Source organism: Oreochromis niloticus, unplaced genomic scaffold (genome assembly GCF_001858045.2).
Source record: "Oreochromis niloticus isolate F11D_XX unplaced genomic scaffold, O_niloticus_UMD_NMBU tig00007819_pilon, whole genome shotgun sequence".
Taxonomy (NCBI): Eukaryota; Metazoa; Chordata; class Actinopteri; order Cichliformes; family Cichlidae; genus Oreochromis; species Oreochromis niloticus.
In genome coordinates this window covers 298308-321980 of record NW_020328784.1, presented here as the reverse complement: position 1 = coordinate 321980, position 23673 = coordinate 298308, and the positions used below count along the sequence as shown (strand labels likewise).

The following is a 23673-nucleotide window of genomic DNA, read 5'->3' as shown; positions in this document are numbered from 1 at the left end:
ACACAACTTGGGGTCATGAGAGCGGTCGTACCTTCTCTTACTGATTTATGGTTTAGGAGGACACCTACTCTGTGTCTGGTTAAGTATAAGAGCCCTTTGTTAGGGGGACCGCTGGACTCTTAGCACCAGCTTTGGGGTCACAGGGTCACATCTGGAACACACACACACACACACACACACACACCTACACTATGCACAGACTGGTACTCTTTGTTAGGGTTAGGGTTACATGTATACCTCATGTAAGAACTCATATGTCAATATGTTCCAGCGGTGGCTCTGTGCTAGACGACCCATCACCAGCTTTTTCCAGCTTTTTCCACTGGTTACCAGTACGTCGTAGAATCCACTTCCAGATCTTGTTGTTTGTCTTTAAATCTCTGAATGGATTGGCTCCATTTTATCTCTCTTTAACAAAAATAATCCAAGCAGAGCCCTCAGGTCTGCAGATAAGCAGCTTCTGACCAGAACTAGCCGTAAAAACAGAGGTGAGCTTTATCGATCGCTGCAGCCAAACTCTGGAACAGTCGCCCTTCACATCAGGTCGTCACCAACACTCGACATTTTTAAAACCCGGTTGGAAACACATTTGTACTCTGTAGCTTTCAATTCTGACGAGTCTTTATAGTAATTACTGTGTATGTTTCCTATTTTATCTCTACTCTGTGCAGCACTTTGGCTCAACCTGTTTTTAAATGTGCTGATAAATAAATGTAGATTTCTTTGAATAAAACAGTGGAGCCGAGCTTTGAGCTCAGTGTGTAACAGTGTGTGTATGAGAGCCATGTAATGTCCATGTGTGCATGCTGACTGTGCTGCTCTGACCCCTCCTCCTTTCAGGGTGGAGCCTGCTGGAGTCCGATGGTTGAGACCAGGTCTGAGGAAGTGTAAGTGTGTTTTTAATGGGATTCATGAAAACAAAGCAGCACACATTCAACCATCTTCATCATGTCAGGAGTCATCATCAAAGTGTCAATCAATGAACAGATGATGGATCAATAACTGCAGCTGGATTGTGTTTGTTCTCTCCATCAGATTCCTGTCAACTCACAATCGACACAAACACAGTGAACACAAAGCTCCAACTGTCTGACAACAACAGGAAGGTGACACATGTGAGGGAGGTTCAGTCATATCCTGATCATCCAGACAGATTTGATGGTTGGCCTCAGCTGCTGTGTAGAAATGGTCTGACTGGTCGCTGTTACTGGGAGGTCGAGTGGAGAGGAAACGTTTATATATCAGTGAGTTACAGAAGCATCAGAAGGAAAGGAGGCAGTGACTGTGTGTTTGGACAGAATGATCAGTCCTGGAGTCTTTACTGTGATTATAATGGTCCTCGTCATGTCTGGCACAATAAGATAAAAACATCCATCTCCTCCTCCTTCTCCTCCTCTGTCTCTAACAGAGCAGCAGTGTATGTGGACTGTCCTGCTGGCACTCTGTCCTTCTACAGAGTCTCCTCTGACACTCTGATCCACCTCCACACCTTCAACACCACATTCACTCAAACTCTTTATCCTGGGTTTATGTTCTGGTCTCCTGGTTCCTCAGTGTCCCTGTGCTGAGTGGAGTGTAAAGAGTGTCTCCTGTTAGAGAAACACTCTGACTGTTGAACAGATAGTTCAGTCTGTACATGTCTGTCTCTTTCACTCACAAACACGTTTTCAGATTCATGGATTCAATCAGTTGATGTTTGAAACTCTTCTAAATGATTCCTTGTAAACTTCTTCCTCTTCAGTCACAAACAAACAGGAAGTGATGTCACATGTGTTCCTGTCCACACAGCAGATTGAGTCTATTGCTGACAATCAGTGATGTACAAACAGAGTGAGCATTTCTGAGGCCCAAAATAAACTGAGTACACAGCAAATCCAGCATGTCCAAATTAACACTGTCAGATTTGATTTCAACACTATTAAAGTGTCTATATGGGTCCACACCAGAGAGTGTTAATTTAACTCTTTTTGGAGAGTTGGTAAGTTAACTCTGATTTAGTGTTAAACACCAAATCTTTCTGGAGTTGATAATTTAACACTTACTAATGCTAACTAGGTGTTAAGAGTTTATATATTAACTGTCAAAGAGTATTTTAGTTTAACTACATAAGAGTTATCTTCTAATTAATTCTAAAAAGTGGAAATTCTACTGTTCTGAACTTCTAGAAATTCCTTTGGAAATAAACATTAAAAAGATGCAATGGTTTTTTAAAAACATTTATTCTGAACTGTGCACCACAATTGCAAAACATTTTCTGAAAGATGTAACAATGTACATGTTCTCACTTTCATTAGAATTTTGTTTGTCAAAAGGTCTGACATAGGTGAGCTGGTAAATGCAAATAAATAACAGCATTCTCATCACTTATTTCTTCAATACAATATGCATGTCCTTCATTCATCACTTAGTGGAACTTCAACGCACTTCTGCTCTCCCCCATATTCCACCTTCATATTCACGGCATATTCTGTGTGGAGATTGATTAAAAATTAGTTGACACTAATTAATTACACAAATAATCCGGTAATCATTTGCAGCACAGTAAAAAAAGGAATACTTTTTGAGCCATTACTTGTGTATTTTCCCAAAAGACAAGGACAAAGACAACAGGTAATACTGAACTAAATTTAAAACCTCAACCTTTTTCATTTTTACCTAAACCGTGTGCACAAAACTCTGGAGGGATCAAAATGCTAACGTAGAACCCAGTCAGGACATATTTAGAAAAAAACGAGCAAACAGCAGCTACTGCTTTTTGCTCGTTTTTTGTTTTTTTTTTAAGGGAGATCGTTTTCAGGCTTCAAGTAGCACCATTATACCAACATTTCACATTCTAGACATTGTTTTAGGTGTATTTAAGTTGACCAAAAATTTGACTGAAAATTCACATGCAAGCTTTTTTTCCAAGGCTGTAGTATTTGCCCGCAAACAATACATTTCAGCTAGCTAAAACAGAATATTATGCTATCACCAAGCAACATGGCTAATGCCTTTCACACAGCTTTGTCTCAACTCCAAAGAGCCACAGAAGTAAAAGCTAATAATAATAAGTGAAACAATCTTTGAAAAAATGACTTACCAAGCATGGCAAACTCAAATATGAAGAGCAAAATGTTCTGAAACGGCTTCACTTCAGCTTCGATTGGAGTGCTGGGGGCGGAGTCTGTGAATTTACTCTATTAGTGTCATAGCCCCTCTAGGAGTTCGGAGTTAAGAGCTCAAGAGTTAATGTTTCCATTGTAACACCTCCAGATTTGACATAGAAACACTCATTTTTAACACTCGGTTTTAACTACTATAATTTTACACCTCAGAGTTATATTAAAGGAATGTGACTCTACTAAGAGTAAAATTAACTCTACTTTTGCAAGAAGACTACTAACACCAATACATTTAACACTTTTGAATTTGCTGTGTAGTTCACTGAATGAACAATGGACTGTGAGCTCAGTTCCTTCATCATTAGTATGGATTATATATGTATATGTATTATATTAGTATCATATATATCAGGTGCTGCTGGTTTCAGTCATTGTGCAAATGTGCTGTTTGTAAGGTTGTAAAGCTGCAGTCAGCTGAGACTGAAGAAGTCACCTGATCAGTGAGCAAACGTGAAAACGTCCAGATGAACAGAATCAAGCTTTTGGGATCAGCCAGCAATGCAGCATCATTGTTGTTCAGGTTCAGAGGTTTGCAGGAATGAACTGATGACCAGAAACAGCTGCAAAGTCCAATAAAATACCAGCTGGAGTTCAGCTGCATTTGAAGAAGTCAAAGAAAAGTAAGGATGGCAAAGGGCGATGTTTTCTTCCAAAGAACTGAAAACATGGTCGACGCCTCATTAGAAGAATAATCTGGACATTTGTGAGGAACTCTAACCAAGAAAGCAACACAAGAAAGCAACGTCACACAGATCCAACAGACAGTTTCCATGACTGGAAGTGTTCAGTGTAAAAATGCTACATTGCATTATTGCATCCTCTCACCACAGGAGGTGCTGTTGGCACCACTGATTGCTGATCAGCTGTTCTCTGATGATCTGATTGATCCTGTGAATAACGGGACTCACTGAACTCTGTGACACAGTGAAGATTACAGAGTTTAACATCTGACTGACGTCACACAGACAGAAGGATGAACCAGTGAGGCACAGAACACAGTTACTGGAGATACTGGATCAGCTCCATGTGAACCTCTGATGGAGAAGCTGCTGACCCAGAGAAACATCAGGACATGACAGGCAGCTGCACTGATCTAACAACATGTAGCAGAGCTGATCTATGTTAGAGGATCTATCACAGCAGCTGAAAGTCCAACACTGGATACCAGCTGAGCCTGTGCTGAGTGTTACAGGAAAAGAAACACTGACACTGGTAGACACAGTGATGCTGACTGGGGCACAGAGCTGAATGATGCAGCATCAGTGTTTCAGTCTGACTGACAGAGAAACCTGTAGCTGTATCTACATGTGAGGCAGAGGCCACACAAGCAGGTTTCTATGTTTCACAGTGACTGAGATCTTCAGTGGGGGTGGACATGCTCCTGTACAGACCTCTGAGGAGAACCAAGGTGCAGTCAAAGAGTCCAGTCTGTCCTCACAGATGTGAACATGTGGTTTCATCAGGTCTGCTGTCAGCTAGCAGGCTCACATCAGAATCACTGTTCCTGAAAAACACAGTCTGTGTGACATCATCAGTCAGCTGATCGTCCCAGATCTGAATGGTTTCTGTCTCTACTGAGGAAGTCAGAGAATATCACTGAGGTGTGGATCAGGTCTGAGTGACCTGTGGAGGGACAGCTTTAAACAGTCCACAGGTCTCACGTCCTGCTCAGTCTGGTAGCAGATACCTCGGATTGTTCCAGATGTGCTGACCTCACCAGCAGCAGCAGCAGCACAGCTGTGTGATACGATGAATCTCAGTTATTGATCCAACACACAGTAAATACAAAGATCAGGATTTATGAGAGTAATCATTATGAGTCTGAACACATGATCACTGAATGTTAGTCTCCAAAATAATAAGCTAACACAAGCAAACACAGCTTTCAGCTCTTATTTTGAAACTTCTTTAGAGAGCTGTGATGTGAGCGTGCCTGGCTCTGAGGCACTTGGGTCAGCCTCTGTTGTTTAGAAGTGTTAACCATAGAGTTAACCATAAAGCACACCCCTCCTCCCCTTTTCTTGCCTTAGTCCTTCGTTCGGTCTCTCCGGTAAACAGTGAATCCATCCGGCGTGATGGCACAGTCGGGGACGTTGGGCTCCAGCCATGTCTCTGTGAAGGCCAGAACACAGCAGTCCCTGATGTCTTGTTGGGGTTTAATCCGAGCTCGTCAAGTTTGTTGTCAAGAGACTGGAGATTCACGAGCAGGATGCTGGGCAGAGGTGGTTTGCTGTTTCTCTGAAAGGCCGTTAAACATGACACTCTCACACATGCTCAGTAGTTTTCCTCACAGCATCCAACAGTTACAGTTTCTCAGCAGATGTCAAGTTAATTGTCTGTGAAGCCATTTATTTCTTTAAAAGTCTGAACACTGTACACATTTCACAGCAGTCATTGTGTAAACAGCTGGAACCTGAAAGTCCACCACGAGTTTCTCTTTCTTTAAATTAGAGGTTTTGTTAAAACTCATCATTCACTTCCTGACTCCACCAAACAGCTGCTGAGATGACAACGATACAGGTCAAGAAATGTCATCATCTCAGAGTTCCTCACCTGCTTCCATCATGTCCATCACGAAGATCCCAGTAGAAGCTGAATGCATGAAGGTCAATTTGTAAAGTAAAATTAAAACTGAAGGCTCTGCCTCCCATTCTACTTGTGAAGATGATGTCAGATTTTTTCTAAACCTTTAAATGTTACAGTGTTTCAATTTAGTTCAGTTTTATTTAAACAGTGCACCTCAAGGTGTTTTGAACATCACTACTGGGCAGTAATGCAACCTTGGTCTGCTCACCATCATGACCCGACACACAGTCCTGGAGAGGAATTGCAACTCCCGATAATATCGTCCGTGGCTCTTCCCACTGCAGGAAGCAACAGTTTGATACCAGTTATAAATACAAATCAAATCATTAAAAATAATATCAAACTTTCCCTCCTTCATACCAAACTTGTCACTTTCCCTTCAGGAACCTAAAAAGAGTCCAAATTGACCTGGACTGGTGGGCAGGTGCTGGGTTCAAACTAGATGGAGGCTAAATGTAGTCTTAAGAAACTGATCAGACACAAATCTTAAAACCAGTCCTTTTGTTTTATACTTGCTTCATGGATTTAGTAGTAATGTGGCAGCTGTGAAAGACAGCACAGAGGCACTAATCATGGCAGCACAGGAACAAGCTCTGAGCACAAGATCCATGGAGGCTGGGGTCTATCACACCAGGTAAGACCACAGGTGCAGGATGTGTAAAGATGCCCCTGAGACAATCCAGCACATAACAGCAGGGTGCAAGATGCTAGCAGGCAGAATGATTGCACTGGGATCCTGTGAGACTTCTAGATACAGAAGGACAAACTGGTGATGGTAACCAGCTGGACATAGTGATGGATATAGCTATACCAAGCAGCAGACTTTATATTGTATATCCTGCCATAAATTGTGTATGGTATGATTTATTAAGGTATGATGGAGTGCCTTCTTTCACATTCAGACATGGATTGATCTTGAGCTAGGCGGATGCCGGCCCCCAGTCTGCATATTGCCTGGTTCATAGAGTTCAGAGCTATAATACAGAGTTCCAATGTGGAGAGTCTTCAGTCTGTATCAACCTCAGCACCACCAAAACTGGTCTATTTCAGACACACAGATGTTTAAACCTTTGGTCTGTTAAGCTTGGCCTTCAGCAGGAACCAAAGGCAGTGATAAGCACCCGCTTTACACGTGTAGCTGTACATGGGTCTGCAGCAGAGTCCCTCTGTGCTGGTCCTGGGCTTTCTGTTCAAACTTAAACATTTAGATCCTGAACGACCTTGTGTGTCCTTGCTTGAACGGCCATTTGTATCAGTTAGTGGGACTGAAGGCAAAGGATTATAATGAAATTTATTTTGAATTATTGATAATTATGTGATTCTCAAACCAGAAACCCTGGATGACCAGCCAGATCCGCACACTTCTCAAAGCCCGGGATGCTGCCTTCAGGTCGGGCGACTGAGTTCTGTACAGGTCTGCTCAACCCGATCTGAAAGAAGCTAAGACGGACCATAAAAGTAGCATAGAGTCCCACCTGTCCAGCAACAACACACGGGGGGTGTGGTTGGGCATACAAGACATCCTAAACCACAGAGGCTGCACTGTGAAAACAGGAAACTTAAGTGCGCCACTGCTGAAGGAGATAAACACTGGAAGTAGAAGTACTGAGCATCTCCATCATAGTCAGCATTGGCAGTGAAAACAGGTACTTTTACAGATATTCAGATAAAAAACAAAAAAAGAAACATTTCAGATTAATATCTCTGAGAAATCAAACTTCACCTTCATTTTTCATTGATATATTTAATCCCCATGTAGCTACTGACAGTCCACACAGTGCTCAAATGTGTTTTTATTCATCAATATACAACAGATTATTTTTTTAAATTCATGTTTAGCTCAGTTGATCATCATGTGAATGCAGAGAAGCAGGAAAGGAGGAGGGCTGAAACTGCACGTCAGAGGTGATTTCACAATTGTACTGATGCTGTTGTGTGTATAAAGAACGATCAGCAGCTTTCAGCCAAACGCTGTCTATACACACGTAAGTATACAACTGCTCACACAGCATCTCTGTTTGCTCTTTATGTTCCTTTAAATTTGGCAAAAAATGACCCTTTTTTACCCATCTTGAGGTGATCAATTAAAAATCATTTCTCGGTCCAGCATGTTGTACAGTGTGTTCCCAGGCAAGTTTTTTGGGGAGGCAGAGAGCATAAAATCTTTATCAGTAGTTCAATTCACAGGTACCTTAATGTGTTTGTGGTTTAAGGAGGAAGAGATGGAGACTATGAAGACTCTGCTGAAGGTTTATCTGCTGCTGCTGATCGGACCTCCCTTCACTCTGGTGATGCTTCATATTCTCTTTTGTGTCCAGTCTGTGTGAAAATGTGCTCTCTGCTGCTTTTCAGTTTTTCACACATTTATTTCATCACGTGGGGTCAAACTTACTTTTTAGCATAAAGTACAAAAACATTCAGAACAATTCAAGTTTAATTAGCTATACTTTAAAAAAACACTAACGATCCGTTTAGTAGCAAAATCATGTCATTTTATTATATCTCAGAAAAAACTGTAAAAGTAGACAAAGTAGTAATGCTACAGCAGTTTCAGCTACCACGCACCTTCCTGATTTCAAACTTTTAAAACAGATTTTAAATCTTTCTGTTTACTATTAATCTTTTAACTTTGATGCAGGAACAATCAGTGGTCCAGTACATCACCGAGCTCCAGGTGTCTCTGGATGAAGCTGAAGAGACGTATCTTAGCAGTCAAGGTTTCATCAAAATCGATGTTGATCTGAACAAAGGAGCTGAAGGAAAATACATCTACCTTTGGTACAAAAAGGCAGCAGCTCACCAATCACCAGGATTCAGCTTACATTCAATGATGGCATGAGCAGGGGTCTGATCACTGCAGGTTACCAGAAGATTAACAAGAACCTCAATGCCGGAACAAGCGGAGACTACATCTACCTGTGGTACTACAGAGGTAAGTCAGAGTACGATGTTCCCATTGTGAACCTTCATGTCTCTATAGGAGCAAGAGAGGAAGCCCAGATGTTTGCATTTGGATGGGAGAGACTGGCCTGTGATCTGAACCGGAAAGCTAGAGGAAAATGGATCTACCTGTGGGTGAAGAGGGAGAGACCAACCTACATCTGTGACATCACTGCCAATGCTGACTATGATGGAGATGCTGACTACTTCCAGAACGGCTACATCAGAGTGGATGAAGATACCAACAGAGGCGCAGGAGGATCCTTTGTCTTCATCTGGTACCGTCAGACCACTAACTCTCAAAGAGCCATCACAGATCTGCAGATCTCCACTGATGATATAGACGAGATGTTGTTTCAGTATATGGGCTTTACAAGGGTAACTACTGATCTAAGCAAGGGGGCAGGAGGAAGTTACGTGTACCTGTGGTACAAGAAAGACTCCGGTCTTCCCATTTGGGCGGTTTCTGTGATCGTCAACACAGCAGCTGTGGAGCAGTACAGATATCCCAGGGTCTTCATTAGACAAAGACACCTCAACAGTGGGAACAAAGGTAATACGCTGTACCTGACCTTCAGTTCGTTTTAGTAACAGAGCTGGGAATGCTCACTGGGCAGAAACCAAAGAGTCTATGGTGTTCCTGTTTAACCAGTTTGATTGTTTTTCTTTCCTTTCTGAAATGATGTTCACCCACTGTGATCTCAGATCTTTGACTCCAACAATGATCATTGATCCTACAATCAATCTGTTTGATTAGCTCTGTCTCACTGTATTCTGATGATTGTCTCTGTTTCAATAAAGTCTGTTCAGCATATGAAATATCTTTGTATCATGTGTAAAAGCTCGGTGCGTGTCAAGAGAATCTGAAGAAGTGAGAGAAGAGAGCAGCTCAGCAGGATCACTACATGACTTCATTTAGCAGAAACTTCACTGTGTGGACATCACGAGTTTACTTCTCATTATTCTCTGTGTCAGGGTAACAGGACAGCTAAAGAATGATTCACAGGTACCAGCCCCAGAAACACCGCCCCGAGGCAGCCACCACCCTGAAAGGAAGAGCAGCCAATCACCGATACTCATGAGCATGACAGACCTCTGTATTACTGGAGCTGTTAATGTTTTACTGATATTTTACTTTTTATTAACATGAGTATTATTGGTAGCAGTAGTTGTAGAATTAGCAGTGTCGGGTAATTTCCTATAAAAACCAGTTCAAAAAAGGATGCACGCTAAGAACAGTTACCACATGAACCATTATACACACTCCAATATATCTAATGTTCTAACACATGACAAAAATTCTATTTTTTTATTTTTTTTAACTTTATTTTGTACTTTTCCAAATTTATAGTACATGCAAACAAAACTATGAAAAAGGAACACAAAAGAAACAAACTAAAAGGTATAAAACACACCTAATCTGTGGGGGAAAGAAAAGAAAGAATAATTATACACCTGTATATAGAGATGGGGCCAGGGAATACCCAGCACTAAGGTGACATTGGATGTCCTGGTGGTTTTTGTCCATAAAACTACTCATCTAAGATTAACACAAAATTATTATTCTGTGCTTGATGTGCCTCACCTTTGACCCTGGCTTTTCCCGTCTGACTGCACTAGGACATATTGCCACCTAATAAAATAACACATTGATTCCTGAAATTCCTGTTGGTTTGAAAGTCCTGCGTTTTGGTCCTGCATCCACCCTGATCATGTATTTCTCTTTCATTCTGCTTCCTCTCACCTGTTTCTCCGTGTCTCCATGGAAAGAGCACTGAAACACCTGAAAGACATCTGTGTAAACGAGGACATAAATGGAAGACTGGGCTGGGTGAGTGGGACAGATCTCAGTACTCACAGTTCATAAAGACATTCAGCTGCTGAACAGCAAAACATTCAAACATGGGCGACATCTGTGTTTGATGAAGCAAATGAAAGTGTTGCTTCAAGGACAGAGAGCTGATAAAGCTCTGAGGTCAGCAATGGAAATGATGAGATTTGGTTAGACTGACAGATGAAGCTTCACATTCATTTTCCTCCATGTGAAGCTTAGAAGAGAGAAACCACCATCCAGCTGAGCTGCTGTTTATCAACCATTTCATGTTGTTTGTAGCACAGAGTTCCCCAGTGGAGAGTCAGAGTGCTGTGTGGCTGTGATGTGACAGCATCAGGTCACTAGTTTAAATATTCTTACTGTAATTTTGATTCATGAAGCAGCACAAAATCTGTAAACTCATCTGTAACTATTGTGCTTGTTGCACAAACTCTTTGTCCATGTGTGAAAGCTGCTGTTCCTCTGAGGATTCACTGATTTGACCTTCAGCACACGTCACTGCTGCATGAGCTGATCTGTTTATAGTGAGCTGAGCTCCCAGCTGTTCATGTTCACTCATATTTACTGTGGAGGCCGTCATCACTGTTGATGATGTCACATCCTGTGTTGAAGGCTCTGAGCCACGGTCAGATGGTAGTGGTGCTGATGGACATTCACACAGAGTTTAGGATGAGTATGTGATTTTTAGAACATCAGCTGGTGCTGACACACACTGTGTGTAAATGTGTGTGTGTGATAGGACACACAGCAGCTGTGTGTTTTGAGCAGGTTATAGACGGCTGCCACACTTTTGAAGGCAAATGTAAGTTATGACACGATGTTCAGAGCCAGATGAAAAACTGAAGCCGAGTCCAAATAAAGTGAAACAAAGTGCTGCACTGGACTCTGATCAACAACATGACAGGAGTACCAGGACCACACCTGCTCACTCCCTCATGCTCTCACTGTGTGCTGGATGGAGACAGTGAGCAGTGCTGTGAGCAGACTTTATTGTGGAAGATAAGATGTGAGCTCACAGCTGTGCAGGGAGAGCACACAGTGAGCTTTTGCATACATCAGCATTTCCACTGAAGTGATGAAGCAGCTTTGAATGTGTGTAAATGAGTCTAAGCAGCAAACAGAGATCAGTGAATGAATCTGCTGACACACAGAATCCAGAGCAGCAGCATCATGGAGAGGATCCTGCTGTGTGTCTGCTGCTTCTCAGGTAAGTCCAGCTCTTTATCGTCTACAACAGCACTTATTACTCAGATCAGTCTCAGCCCCTGATAGGCTCAGAGTCTCAGATAGACTCAGAGTGTCTCTACAAACTGACCCAGTCAAACGTTTTCCCTTTCAGGCTGGTTTGTCTCCACATGCTGTCCCCGTCAGTACCACTATGTTGATGATGCAAAGACTTGGACTGAAGCTCAGAGCTACTGCCAACAGACTCACACAGACCTGGCCTCCATCGAGAACACTGAAGAAATGAAGCAGCTGAACAGCACAGTTTCATCTGCCGCTCACAGCTCTGAGCTCTGGATCGGTCTGTACAGTCAGATCAGGTGGAGGTGGTCAGATGGGCTCACAGGGAGTGGAGCTGACTACAGGAACTGGGACACTTCTGAATATGAACCAGATTTTTACTCTGGGGTTCAGTTCTGTGTGTCCTCTTTAGAAGGAAAATGGTGGGATTTTCAGTGCAGAGAGAAGCTCCAGTTTATTTGCTACAGAGGTACAAAAAAAACCTACATTTGATTTTAAACTTTTAAACTTTAAACTTTGATTTCACTGCATTATTCCAAAGAAAAATATCCATTCCAAAAAGTGGATTATGTCCAACTAGACGTTGCGTTTTCAGTGGGAGAAACATTTCATCATCATCATCATCATCATCATCAGCTGACTGCGGGTTTCCCAAACCTTATAAACACCTTTGTACAAAGGAAAAACTTATACAATGCATAAACAATGGGCTGTGAGGTCAGTTTATGATCATTAATATGCAAACTGTCATGACCATTGACCAGCAATCAAAGACCATTTCATTCGGTGGGCTAGTTTCAGTCATTGCATAAAAGTACTTTTTAAAAGGTTAAGGAAACCTGCAGTCAGCTGAGACTGAAGAAGACTTTTGGATGATGATGAACCGTTTCTCTCACTGAAAACATCCAGATGAATACAATCAACTTATTGGATTTCCTTATCTCGATGATTGAGCATGTAACAAGACAACACGTTTCTACGTTTTAACTTTCAGGATCACAGATGAACCATGATTTTGATTTGGTGGATAAAGAAATGAGCTGGTCCGATGCTCGAAGGTACTGCAGGGAGAACTTCTTGGACCTGGCCACTGTCAAGAACCCCGGAGAGAACCAACAAGTCCATGAAAAGGCTCAGAGTAAAAGGGTGTGGATTGGCCTGCACAGAGAGCCACACATTTACTGGTCTGATGGCACAAAGTACTCATTCTCAAACTGGGCCAGTGGGATGAACCCGTTTAGGGGTATGAGTAAGATCTGTGCAGCTCTGACTCGTTCAGGAGAATGGAAGACTTTGTCCTGTGAAACAAGATTACCATTTGTCTGCTACAGCCTCCCTACACCTGGTGAGCTTTCACTGTCTTTCCTTTATGGATCACAAGCAATTTTACACACGGTGTTGTGCAAAAGTCTTGACCCACCTGTAATTTCTGCATTTTCTGGAGAGAAATGGGAAACAGCTGCAGACTTGACTTAATAAATCGCCCAAAATGGAAATATAGTATATATAAGGTAAACCCTCAGAGAGTTCAAGATCAAGTTATTTTATGCTTGAGTGATTTGCAGGTCAGAATTAGGTGGCTTAACAAACAAACAAAAGAAGGCTTTTGCATGGGGATGTATACTTAAGATAACAAATAGTAGATGAAATGCACTTAAAGCATATGTTACAGGCCTTCTATGGATCCTGTTTTTAAACAGAAAAGCAGAGACAGGAGACATGAGCTGCGTTCGGATTGGGGAGTTATAATTTACAGGGAAGGCGCCGGGGTGTGCACAGTGAGATGATGGAATGTGATATGGCACTGGGGAAAGTAATGTACTATGGTGGCATGGTGCAGAATGTTGTGTTTGGTGACTTGTGCACTTCAGTCCATGGATGCACACAGAGAGGGCTGGCCAAGGGTGTCATATGTGAAATGCGTAGCAGGCCGTCGTTCTCCAGGAGACCTCCTTAAAACTGATTCATTAGTCGGTGGGGTCACGTTAGGTGTATACTGTGCCCTTTCTAAAAGCGGCAGTCCAACTTCCCCTTCGTCGACTCTGAAAGGCACTTTACTGACCCCTGATTTCTTTACCCTCTCGTATTCCTCCTCTCCAATGTTGTTGTTCTGTTCAGTGCTTTGGTGTCTGCCATCTTGTTTCATTCCTGTTTCCCTCAGTGCATTTGTTGCAGTTCGTTCCCCCAATATTGTTGCTTCTGTCCCCTGAGGTGTTCCACAGTTGACCTCAACTATTTCCCCTGAGGGTATGGATACAGGTATGAGGAGCATTCCCTCTTGTGGCGATGCCACTCAATTACATCTTCACAACTTTAAGTGAAGCAGCTGTCCGTGTATTTCCTGTCGGGTAAGAAAGCCGACACTCACTGATTCTGATGCGTCGGGTCCTCACTTTGTGTTTACGTCTTCATGCAGAATCCGTGTACCTGCTCTCATTTACGTTTTTAGCAATGTGGGCGTTGTCGAAATTTTGTGAGGTTTAACCTGAGATTCTAGCATTTTGGGCAAAATAATTTAATATTTAAAAATCAATTCTGGATTTTAATGAATCGATATCGCGTTATTAAAACTAGAATCGATTGTTATCGGAAAATCGATAATTAAAACCCACCCGTAGTCAGTATAACCCAAGGTGAAAATGTCCAAATTGTGCCCAATTAGCCATTTTCCTTTCCTGGTGTCATGTGACCTGTTAATGCTACAGGGCCAAGGTGCAAATGGGGAGCAGGTGTGTTGAATTTGGTGTTATTGCTCTCATAGGCTGTATCCCAATTCAGGGTCTGCAGCCGATTGGGTCTTCAGCTCATACAAGCGAAGTGTTTTTTCGAAAAAACGCTGGAGAAGAAGGAGGAGAGAGGACGGATGGCAGCGGCGTCTGCTGGCAAACTTGGTTGGAGCACTGCCAAAAATTCGAACCTGGTTGGCAGTCCACCTGTGGTGGCGGTTGAGCACGACTGTTCCGTGAGTGGGTCAGCTGTGGGCAGCTGGGAAGACTATGGTGATTTTGATGAAGAGGAGGAAATGCCTCTGGAGCAAGTGCAAGGTGAGCAGAGGAGGGAAAAGCGTAAAAGAGGTGGGAGCAGTGGTGGTAGGGATGATTCTTTAGAAGCTAGAGAGGGAACGAGAATATTTGTTGTTCTGAGATTCAATGACAGAACACAAGTCCTTATTAAAAAATTGAGTCCGTTTGTGTTGACAGCTGAACTTAACAGTAAAGTGGGTGATATAGCTTCTGCTAAAGTACTCTCAGATGGTTATCTTCTTGTGCAGTGTGTGAATGAAGAGCAGCTCAAAAAGGCTTTGAACTTAAAACAATTGGGGAAGTTTAAAGTAGAAAATGCTGGGCAAGTGGGTGCACAGACGGGGGGTGGATGCAAGGGGGTAATTTCTGGGGTGCCCATTAGTGTGAAAATGGATGATCTGAAAAGCAAAATCAAAGGAGGAAATGTGATTTCTGTGGTCAGACTGAAAGCAACAACAGAAGGACTTAAGGTAGACAGTGAGAGTGTCCTGATACACTTTGAAGGAGCAAATCTGCCAAGGAAAGTGTTTTTGGGTTTCATTAGTTATCCAGTACGAGCCTATGTTCCAAAACCTCTGAGGTGCTTTAACTGTCAAAGGTTTGGACACCTAGCGAAGAACTGTAAGGAAAAGAGGAGATGTGCTCGGTGTGGTGGGGATCACGAATATGGGAAATGTGGAGATGGAGTTCAACCAAAGTGTTGTAGTTGTGGTGGAAGTCACAGTGTTGCGTATGCTGGATGTGAGAGGATGAAACAAGAAAATCATATTCAAAAAGTGAGGGTGGAGAAGAAGATCTCCTATGCTGAAGCAGTGAGGGTGATGAGAGTGAGTGAACAGGTCAACGTTAACCCAGGACAGGGTGCATCTCAGGATCAAGGAGTTACCCGGCTCAACACGAATACTATGGTTATTGATAAGATGGCATTGGTTACATTCATTGCAGGAGTGATAAACACCACAGCTGATGTGAGATCTAAGCAGGAGAAAATTCGGCTCATTGTTAAGGCGGCAATTAACCACTTGGGGTTAGTAGGACTGACATGGGAAGAAGTGAGGGACAACCTCAATTATCAGTCAAGTCAGGAAACATGATGTTCTTTTATGTAATCATGGTACTTATTCTTCAATGGAATGCAAGGAGTCTGTTGGTCAATGGCCAGGAGTTGAAGCATTTCATCAAACTCCTTGATGTTAAACCGGATGTCATTTGTGTACAGGAAACTTGGCTTAAATCTTCTTTGGATTTTGTGTTGTGTGGGTACAAGATAATAAGAAATGACAGGGACCGTGGTGGAGGGGAGGGTGTGCAACGTTTGTCAAGCAAGACATTCCATATAGACTCCTGGGTAAAGGCAATGATTTGGAGTATATTGCTATTGAGGTTTGGGATAGGAATGACCCAAATGTTATCGTGAATTTCTACAATCCTTGTGCCAGATTGGAGCTGCCGCGTCTTCGTTCGATTGAAGGAAGTGACTGTCGTAGAGTTATTTGGTGTGGGGATTTTAATGCCCATAGCAGAGTGTGGGGAGGTACACGCACGGATAAAAATGGTAAGGTAATTGAGGAATTGATGGATACATGCAATTTGGTGTGCCTGAATGATGGTAGGGGGACCCGGTGTAATGTTGTTAATGGAACAGAGTCAGTTTTGGATTTAACTCTAGTCTCAACTGTCCTTGCAGGAATAAGTCAGTGGACCATCAGAACAGACACTACCATAGGCAGTGACCACTATCCTGTTTTCTGTGATGTTGGAGGGCAGATACGGGTGTCTCTAGGAGAGGTGCATAAGAAGTGGAGTTTTCATAGGGCTGACTGGACAAAATTCCAAAAACTATGTGAGGACACGATCGGCACAGTTGATGAGTCTGGTAGCGTTGAACAAATGAATAATCAGTTTATTGAAGTGCTTATGGTAGCCGCCAAGGCCTCAATCCCGACCAGTAAAGGCATGGCAAGTAGGACTTTGGTGCCATGGTGGACAGAGGAATGTCGAATTGCTGTGAAGGAAAGGAACAAGGCATTTAAATTTCTCCGAAGAACCCTTAACACGCAGGCTCTGATTGCATACAGAAAAGCAGTGGCAGTGGTCAGGAGAACAGTGAGACAAGCTAAGCGGAGCAGTTGGAGGTTGTTCTGTTCTAAAATAGGAAGAACCACTCCAGTGGGGGAGGTCTGGGGCATGGTCAGAAGAATGGGAGGTGACCGGCGGGAATGGGATTACCCAGTTCTATCTTCGGGCCAACAGAACTTTGTAACAGCTCAGGAAAAAGTGGAGGTTATGGTGAAAACTTTTGCTAAGATTCATAGCTCTGATAACATCTCAGTGTTGGGAAAGGACAGAATGTGCCAAACTAAAGCACGATATTCGGAGGATTTAGCAAGAAAGGCGCACATGGACAGTAGTCTGGATGCGGTGTTTTCTCGGGAGGAAATGGTGAGAGCGCTTCAAAAAACAAAGCCCACAGCCCCGGGAAAGGATCAAATTTGTTATTTAATGTTGAAGCACCTTGGTACGAAAGCGCTTAATAAACTGCTGTGTTTGGTTAACACAGTTTGGATTAAGGGTGAGCTCCCAAGTACTTGGAAGGAGGCTGTTATTGTGCCAATAAGAAAACCCGGGAAGGATCCATCTAAACCAGATAGCTACAGACCAATCGCTCTTACATCAAATGTGTGCAAGTTAATGGAACGTATGATAATGGCAAGACTGTCCTTTGAACTGGAAAGAAAAGGGGCTTTAGCCAATTACCAAAGTGGTTTCAGGACAGCTCGGAACACGACTGATGCTATTGTTAGACTTGAGAATGTTGTTAGGAAAGCGCAGGCCAATAAAGAATCTGTTTTGGCAGTGTTTTTTGACATAGAAAAGGCATATGATATGTTGTGGAGGGATGGGCTTTTAATCAAGTTGCATAAGTTGGGTATTGGTGGCAGGACATTTAATTGGATCCAAGACTTTTTCTCTGGTAGGAAGATCCAAGTGCGAATTGGGTCTACAATTTCTAGTCAGTGCACGGTTGTGAATGGGACGCCACAGGGCAGTGCGATTAGTCCCCTGCTTTTTGTTATAATGATCAATGATGTTTTTTCTGATGTTCCTGAGGGTATTGGGAGGTCTTTATTCGCTGATGATGGTGTGTTATGGAAAAAAGGAAGAAATATTGAGCACCTAGTGGGCAAGGTTCAGGAGGCTGTAAATATGGTGGTTGCGTGGGGATTTGACTGGGGATTCAGGTTTTCGGTGGAAAAAACAAAAATGATGTTCTTTACCAAAAGACAAGTGAGTGAGACTTTGACATTGAAACTGTATGATGAGGGAATTGGGAAAGTGAGCTCTTTTAAGTACTTAGGTGTTGTGTTTGATTCAAGACTGACATGGAGGGAGCATATTGACCGGATTGAAACCAAATGTAAAAAAGTTGTTAATGTTATGAGGTGTGTAGCTGGGAGGGGTTGGGGAGCAAGCTCTTCTGCTTTGAAAAGACTTTACCAGGCATTGATTAGATCTGTCTTCGATTATGGGTGTGTGGCATATGGTTCAGCAGCTCGTTCTGTGTTGAGACGTTTGGATGTTTTGCAATCGGAAGCCCTTAGAGTGTGCTGTGGAGCTTTTAAAACGTCTCCAGTCAGTGCCCTACAGGTGGAGATGGGAGAAATGCCCCTGGATCTTAGGAGGAAGCAAGTATCAGTGAATTACTGGGTTCATCTTGGTGGTCATGGTGATGCACATCCTACAAAGGAGGTACTTTTGGAGTGCTGGGAGTATGGAAAAAGTCAGAAGGTTCATTTTGGAAAGGTGGGGAATCAGTGGGCTAAGGAGTGTCATGTGTATGAACTTAAAATATGTCCTGCAGTTGTGTTCCCTGTGGTTCCTCCATGGTTATTGGAGACCCCTCCTGTGGACTGGTACTTGCTGGATCTGAAGAGGAAATTGAAAGGAAAAGTCGATCTTGTGTCAGCATTTCATTTTCACAGCTCGAATGAATACCCTGGGTATATTCATGTGTTCACGGATGGTGCTAAAAGTCCAGATACTGGGATTACAGGGTTTGGAATAGCAGTTCCATCCAAAAATACTGAAATAAACAGACGCACTTCGGATGGCCTTTCAGTGTACACAGTTGAAATGGTAGCAATTTTGGTAGCATTGAAATGGATAGAGTGTTCAAAACTCAGGCAGGTAGTAGTATGTTCGGACTCAGCAGCTGTTCTTTCAAGTCTACAATCATTTTGTTCGAAGACAAGGCAGGGTATGCTGTTTACTATTCTGGAGACTATAAGCAGAATAAGGTGTTGTGGTGGCAATATTCACTTTCTTTGGGTGCCAGCTCATGTAGGAATCAGTGGAAATGAAAAGGTGGATAGGTTGGCAAAAGGAGCATTGACTAAACATAGGACTGAGATGGAAATTAAAAGCAGCGGATCTGAAGCAAAGGGTATTGTTTGGAGGCAGGTTGTTCGGGAGTGGCAGGAGCGGTGGGATTCAGGGAGTAAGGGCAGGCACTTGTATCATTTTAAGAAGGAGGTGGCAGGGTGTAGGTTGTATGGGGGTGATAGGAGAGAAGAGGTGGTCATTACCAGGCTTAGACTGGGACATTGTGCGTTAAATAAAACACTACAGATGATAGGAGAACATGAGACGGGGCTTTGTGGGGTGTGCCAGGAGGAGGAGGAGACAGTAGAGCATGTAATACTGCGGTGCAAGGGTTATGATGTGGAGAGAAAAGTTCTGCAGAATAGATTGAGGGAGCGGGGAATCGGGGAATTTAATCTGAAGAGTGTGTTGGAGGGTAGTAGGGCACAGGTGAGGGACTTGGTGGGGTTTTTGAAGGCTATAGGTGTGTATGAAAGAGTGTGAGGGGTTTTTTTTTTTTTTTTTTTTTTTTTTTTTTTTTTTTGATACAGATTGTAAGCTCACTGTCTGATCCATACTCCGGAACAGTAGGAGGCGGTAATGCTCCTTTTACGTTGGTTGCCAACCGCCGTTAAAAACAAAGAAGAAGAAGAAGAAGAAGGGTCTGCAGCCTTAGAGGCTGCATTTTAAGGCCGATTACGTCACAGCGGCGCGACGAAGGCTGTCCCAATTCAAAGGCTGCTCGAAATGCAGCCCTCAAATGCGTCCTTCATTTCCCTGAATTTTAAGGATGTGGCGGTTTAGACTTTGTGGCCCAACATATCCCAGAATGCATAGCACGGCGGTGGGTGTGGATAATTTTGCCGTTAAAAAAAAAAAAAAAACGGCGGAAGAGGGGCGTCCGAAGAGTAAACTTTTAAAAGTAAGTACTGAATATTATGTCACTTATTTATGTGCAAATGTTTAATAATGAAGAACATTAAAACATTACTGTTGGCCACATGTCGGCAGAGTTATGTGACATTAGTGATGTTTGTACTAACTTGGTTTTAAAGCCTTTATTTTAAAATATACACCGTTCAATATGATTTCATGAATATTTAAAGTAAGCACTGAGAGAAATTTAGTAATGCCAACATATTAAAAGAACAATATTTGTCTCTTATACATAATACATTTATATATACAGTGTCAAAGGAACCTGTCTTTGAGTGAAGATTTAAGGTGACAGGAAATATAAATAAATGCAGCTTGAATCTTTACTGAAGCTCAGTATTTGAAACAGAGTTCATTCACTGCTGTAATAACTAATAATGATTGAAATAATAACTTTAATATTGGCCAATTATATTTACATTACCGAAGTGAGATGACTTTAGTCTCATGAACAACATTAGCTAATTGTTATTTACTAGCTAATCTTAAATGACTGTTCAGTACAGAAATGAAGCCCAACAATCATGTTTCACAGTCCCGTGGTCTCAGCCTCAGATACTTATTAAATCAAAGCTCATGTAGAAACAAACAAACAAATGAACAAAAGATTTTCTCCTTCATTTCTGTCAAATAATGCTGTATGAAACGTTTCCAGCTGTTAGTGTCATGGTTGCTAGGCAACCTGGGCAGCGCCATGAAGGCAAGACCATCCCATTTCACAAGCCTCGCACTTCCGGCCTTAGCGGTCTTTGAGTACGCGGCCCTTTCTGGACCGTTAAGGCTGCGTACTTTAAGGCTGCAGACCCTGAATTGGGATACAGCCATACTCTCTCATACTGGTCACTGGAAGTCTAACATGGCACATTATGGCAAAAAATTCTCTGAGGGTCTGAAAAAAAGAATTGTTACTCTACATAAAGATGGCCTAGGCTGAAAGAATTTTGCCAACACTTTGAAACTGAGCTGCAGCACAGTGGTCAACACCATACAACAGTTTAACAGGGCAGGTTCCACTCAGAACAAACCTTGCCACGGTCGACCAAAGAAGTTGAGTGCAATTGCTCAGTGTCATATCCAGAGTTTGTCTTTTGAAAATAGATGTATGAATGCGTGGGGGGTCAGCCTCTTGGTGCTCAGACCATACGCCACACACTGCATCACTTGGCTGTTATCCCAGAAGGAAGCTTCGTGTGAAGATAATGCAAAAGAAAGCCCACAAACAGTTTGCTGCAGACAAGCAGACTAAGGACATGGATTAGCTGTGGTCTGATAAGATCAAGATAAACTTATTTGGCTCTGATGGTGTCAAGAATGTGTGGCAGCAACCAGGTGAGGAGTACAAAGATAAGTGTGTCTTACCTACAGTCAAGCATGGTGGTGGGAGCGCTGGTGGCACTGGGGAGCTACAGTTAATCGAGGTAACCACCAATGCCAATATGTAGTGTGACATACTGAAGTAGATGAAGCAGATCATGATCCCCTCCCTTCAGAAACTGGGCCACAGGGCAGTATTCCAAATGATAACAACCCCAAACACACCTCCAAAAGTTAGTGTGGGACAAAGACCATGTTTGTGTGAGACAATGTTAAGGATGAGAGGAAGCTTAAAAACACATCTACACAACAGTCAGACACACTGCAATTAATTTTAATAAGGTTTTTAAGAATGCATTCTAAAAAGGAGCTCGTCTTTTTGTCAGCCTCGTTTTGTGCGAGAGACTTGTTCATTTCTCTAAACCAGATCACATGAAAATGTGGGACATTGTCTGGACCTGTGTGAAATGGAGAATGAGGGCTAAACATGCTCTGCAGTCCCACCTCGAGCATTCGCTGCTCCCTGCAATCACAGCAGTAGCAGTGATGGTTTAAATCAGCTAGGAATCTCCTTCTGTGCTTAAATGCATAAATATGATGGTGGCTTCATTTAGCTTCTGTTTCTGTGTCTGCAGTAAAGCGGCAGGTAGTGAAGCTCACAGTACATGTGGAGGACCCTCCTGTGGATCTGAATGATTCTGCTGTGAAAGCAGAACTGCTGACAAGGGCAAGTTCCCACAGTCCACCTTTACACTCACACCGTTTATATGTATATCAATTTCCTGATTTTGAATGAAAAGAAAAGACATTGTGGCTGCTGTCTGACAGGTGAAGGAGCAGCTGAAGAAGAAAGGAGTGGGTGGAGTCAGTGTGAGGTGGAGAGTGCAGCCGTATGGGAAGCTCTTGGCTGGAGATGGAAGAAGAAAGAAGACTCTGAGAGAAAAAGAAAAATGTTTCAGAAGCTTTTCTGCTTGAATCATGTGACAGCCAATTAAACTTTATTATCCACACGTCATTCTCCCAGCTGTGTCAGAGCACAGATGTGGGCTAACATCTGTTTTTAGGCTCTTCTGTCACAGTGTTTGTGGGCGTGGCCTCTTCTTTGGCTTTCATACAGATAAATGCAGACGTGTTTGTGAGCTACAGGTTTCTGCTGACACATGTTCACTTTTGGAAATCAGAGGGACAAACATGCTCTCCAACAGCTGGTCACCCCAGTCACCGTGGAAACAAGCACAGGAAATACAGCAGGCTGAAACTGTCTTGGTCCTGGCTCTTTGAGTTTCTGGACTTTGTGTTTATTATTAAATATTTTCTATGTGATTATTAGTTTGCTGATTGTTTCTATTTCATCTTCGTGTTATTCCTCAGTGTTTCAGTCTGGAGGGTTTATTTCCAGTTACTGTTGATGTTGCTTTATTTTATTCTTTCACTGTTTCCCGTCTCATCCTCCTGTGATAAGTTCCTTCATGTGGACTTTACCTTCAACACAGTTCAAGCCCACAAACTGGTTAATAAACTCAGCAACTTAGGACCCAGCAGCTCACTGTGCAGCTGGATACTGGACTTCCTGAGCAACACACCCCAGAACGTCAGGATGGGAGCCACACCTCCTCCACCCTCACCCTGAACGTGTGTCCTCAGTCCCCTCTTATACTCACTTTTCACCCATGACTGTTCTCCAGTCCACACCAGTAACACCATTATAAATGTGCTGATGACACCACCATCATAGGACTGATGGACAACAGCGATGATTCAGCTACAGAGAGGAGGTTCAGCATCTGAAGCAATGGTGTGACGACAACAACCTGCATCTGAACACAGCCAAGACCAAGGACATGATAATCGCCTTCAGCAGAACAAAGCCATCTGGGCACTCCACCCTCTACATTGATGGAGGAGGTAGAAAGGGTGGAGAGCTTCAAGTTCCTCGGAGTCCACATCTCGGCCGACCTCACCTGGTCCACAAACATCTCCCACCAGGTAGGGAAAGCACAACAAAGGCTGCTAATTAATTTCTACTGCTCCACCATCGAGAGCCTTCTGACCTCCTGCTGCACCCTCTGCTTCAACTGCTGCACTGTGGAGGACAAGAGGAAGCTGCAGCGCGTGGTAAGGGCAGCAGAGCGGCCAATCGGCACTTCACTAACCCCCCTCAGAGACATCTATACTGGCAGCCTTCAGCAGGAAGCATCATCATCATCATCAAGGACCCCTCCACCCTGGACACTCACTTTCCCACCTTCCCTCTGGTAAACTCTACAGGTCC

At 43.0% G+C, this 23673-nt stretch overlaps 2 protein-coding genes and 1 long non-coding RNA gene across 8 annotated transcripts; 2 read left to right on the top strand and 1 right to left on the bottom strand.

The window, feature by feature from the left end:
* Positions 1-1081: 1081 nt before the first annotated feature.
* Positions 1082-9506, top strand: LOC106097455 (uncharacterized). 6 transcript variants are annotated; one of them, XR_002061611.2, is made up of 4 exons: positions 4966-7393; positions 7613-7732; positions 7961-8035; positions 8386-8528. XR_002061611.2 is itself a non-coding variant. In XM_025904960.1 (3 exons), the coding sequence occupies exons 2-3, from the start codon at positions 7607-7609 to the stop codon at positions 9273-9275; spliced, it is 774 nt and encodes a 257-aa protein (XP_025760745.1). In that variant the 5' UTR covers positions 4966-7393; positions 7587-7606; the 3' UTR covers positions 9276-9506. The 6 variants fall into 6 exon arrangements, 1 of the variants encoding a protein (XP_025760745.1); XR_002061610.2 differs by having other exon boundaries at positions 7587-7732; XR_003218378.1 differs by lacking the exons at positions 4966-7393; positions 7613-7732 and adding an exon at positions 1082-1115.
* On the bottom strand, positions 8723-10373 carry LOC112845542 (uncharacterized). Its single transcript, XR_003218381.1, has 2 exons — positions 10273-10373; positions 8723-9733 (listed from the first exon to the last, which is right to left on the bottom strand). It is a non-coding gene; the product is annotated as an uncharacterized LOC112845542 (long non-coding RNA).
* Positions 9688-23272, top strand: LOC109201559 (C-type mannose receptor 2-like). The gene is made up of 7 exons (XM_019357323.2): positions 9688-9804; positions 10458-10518; positions 11673-11728; positions 11861-12235; positions 12761-13111; positions 22037-22128; positions 22230-23272. Exons 2-7 carry the CDS (start codon positions 10502-10504, stop codon positions 22374-22376), a joined length of 1038 nt encoding a protein of 345 aa, XP_019212868.1. The 5' UTR covers positions 9688-9804; positions 10458-10501; the 3' UTR covers positions 22377-23272.
* The last annotated feature ends 401 nt before the right edge of the window (positions 23273-23673 follow it).

What these genes read in the sequence shown, in the direction of transcription:
- LOC106097455 (XM_025904960.1), top strand. Translation starts at nt 7,607, where the DNA reads ATGCAGAGAAGCAGGAAAGGAGGAGGGCTGAAACTGCACGTC. An exon ending in GAGGGCTGAAACTGCACGTC is followed by an intron (nt 7,649 to 8,543) that starts AGAGGTGATTTC and finishes AAAGGCAGCAGC; the next exon opens with TCACCAATCACCAGGATTCA.
- LOC109201559 (XM_019357323.2), top strand. An exon ending in CCAGTTTATTTGCTACAGAG is followed by an intron (nt 12,236 to 12,760) that starts GTACAAAAAAAA and finishes TTTAACTTTCAG; the next exon opens with GATCACAGATGAACCATGAT. An exon ending in CTACAGCCTCCCTACACCTG is followed by an intron (nt 13,112 to 22,036) that starts GTGAGCTTTCAC and finishes CTGTGTCTGCAG; the next exon opens with TAAAGCGGCAGGTAGTGAAG.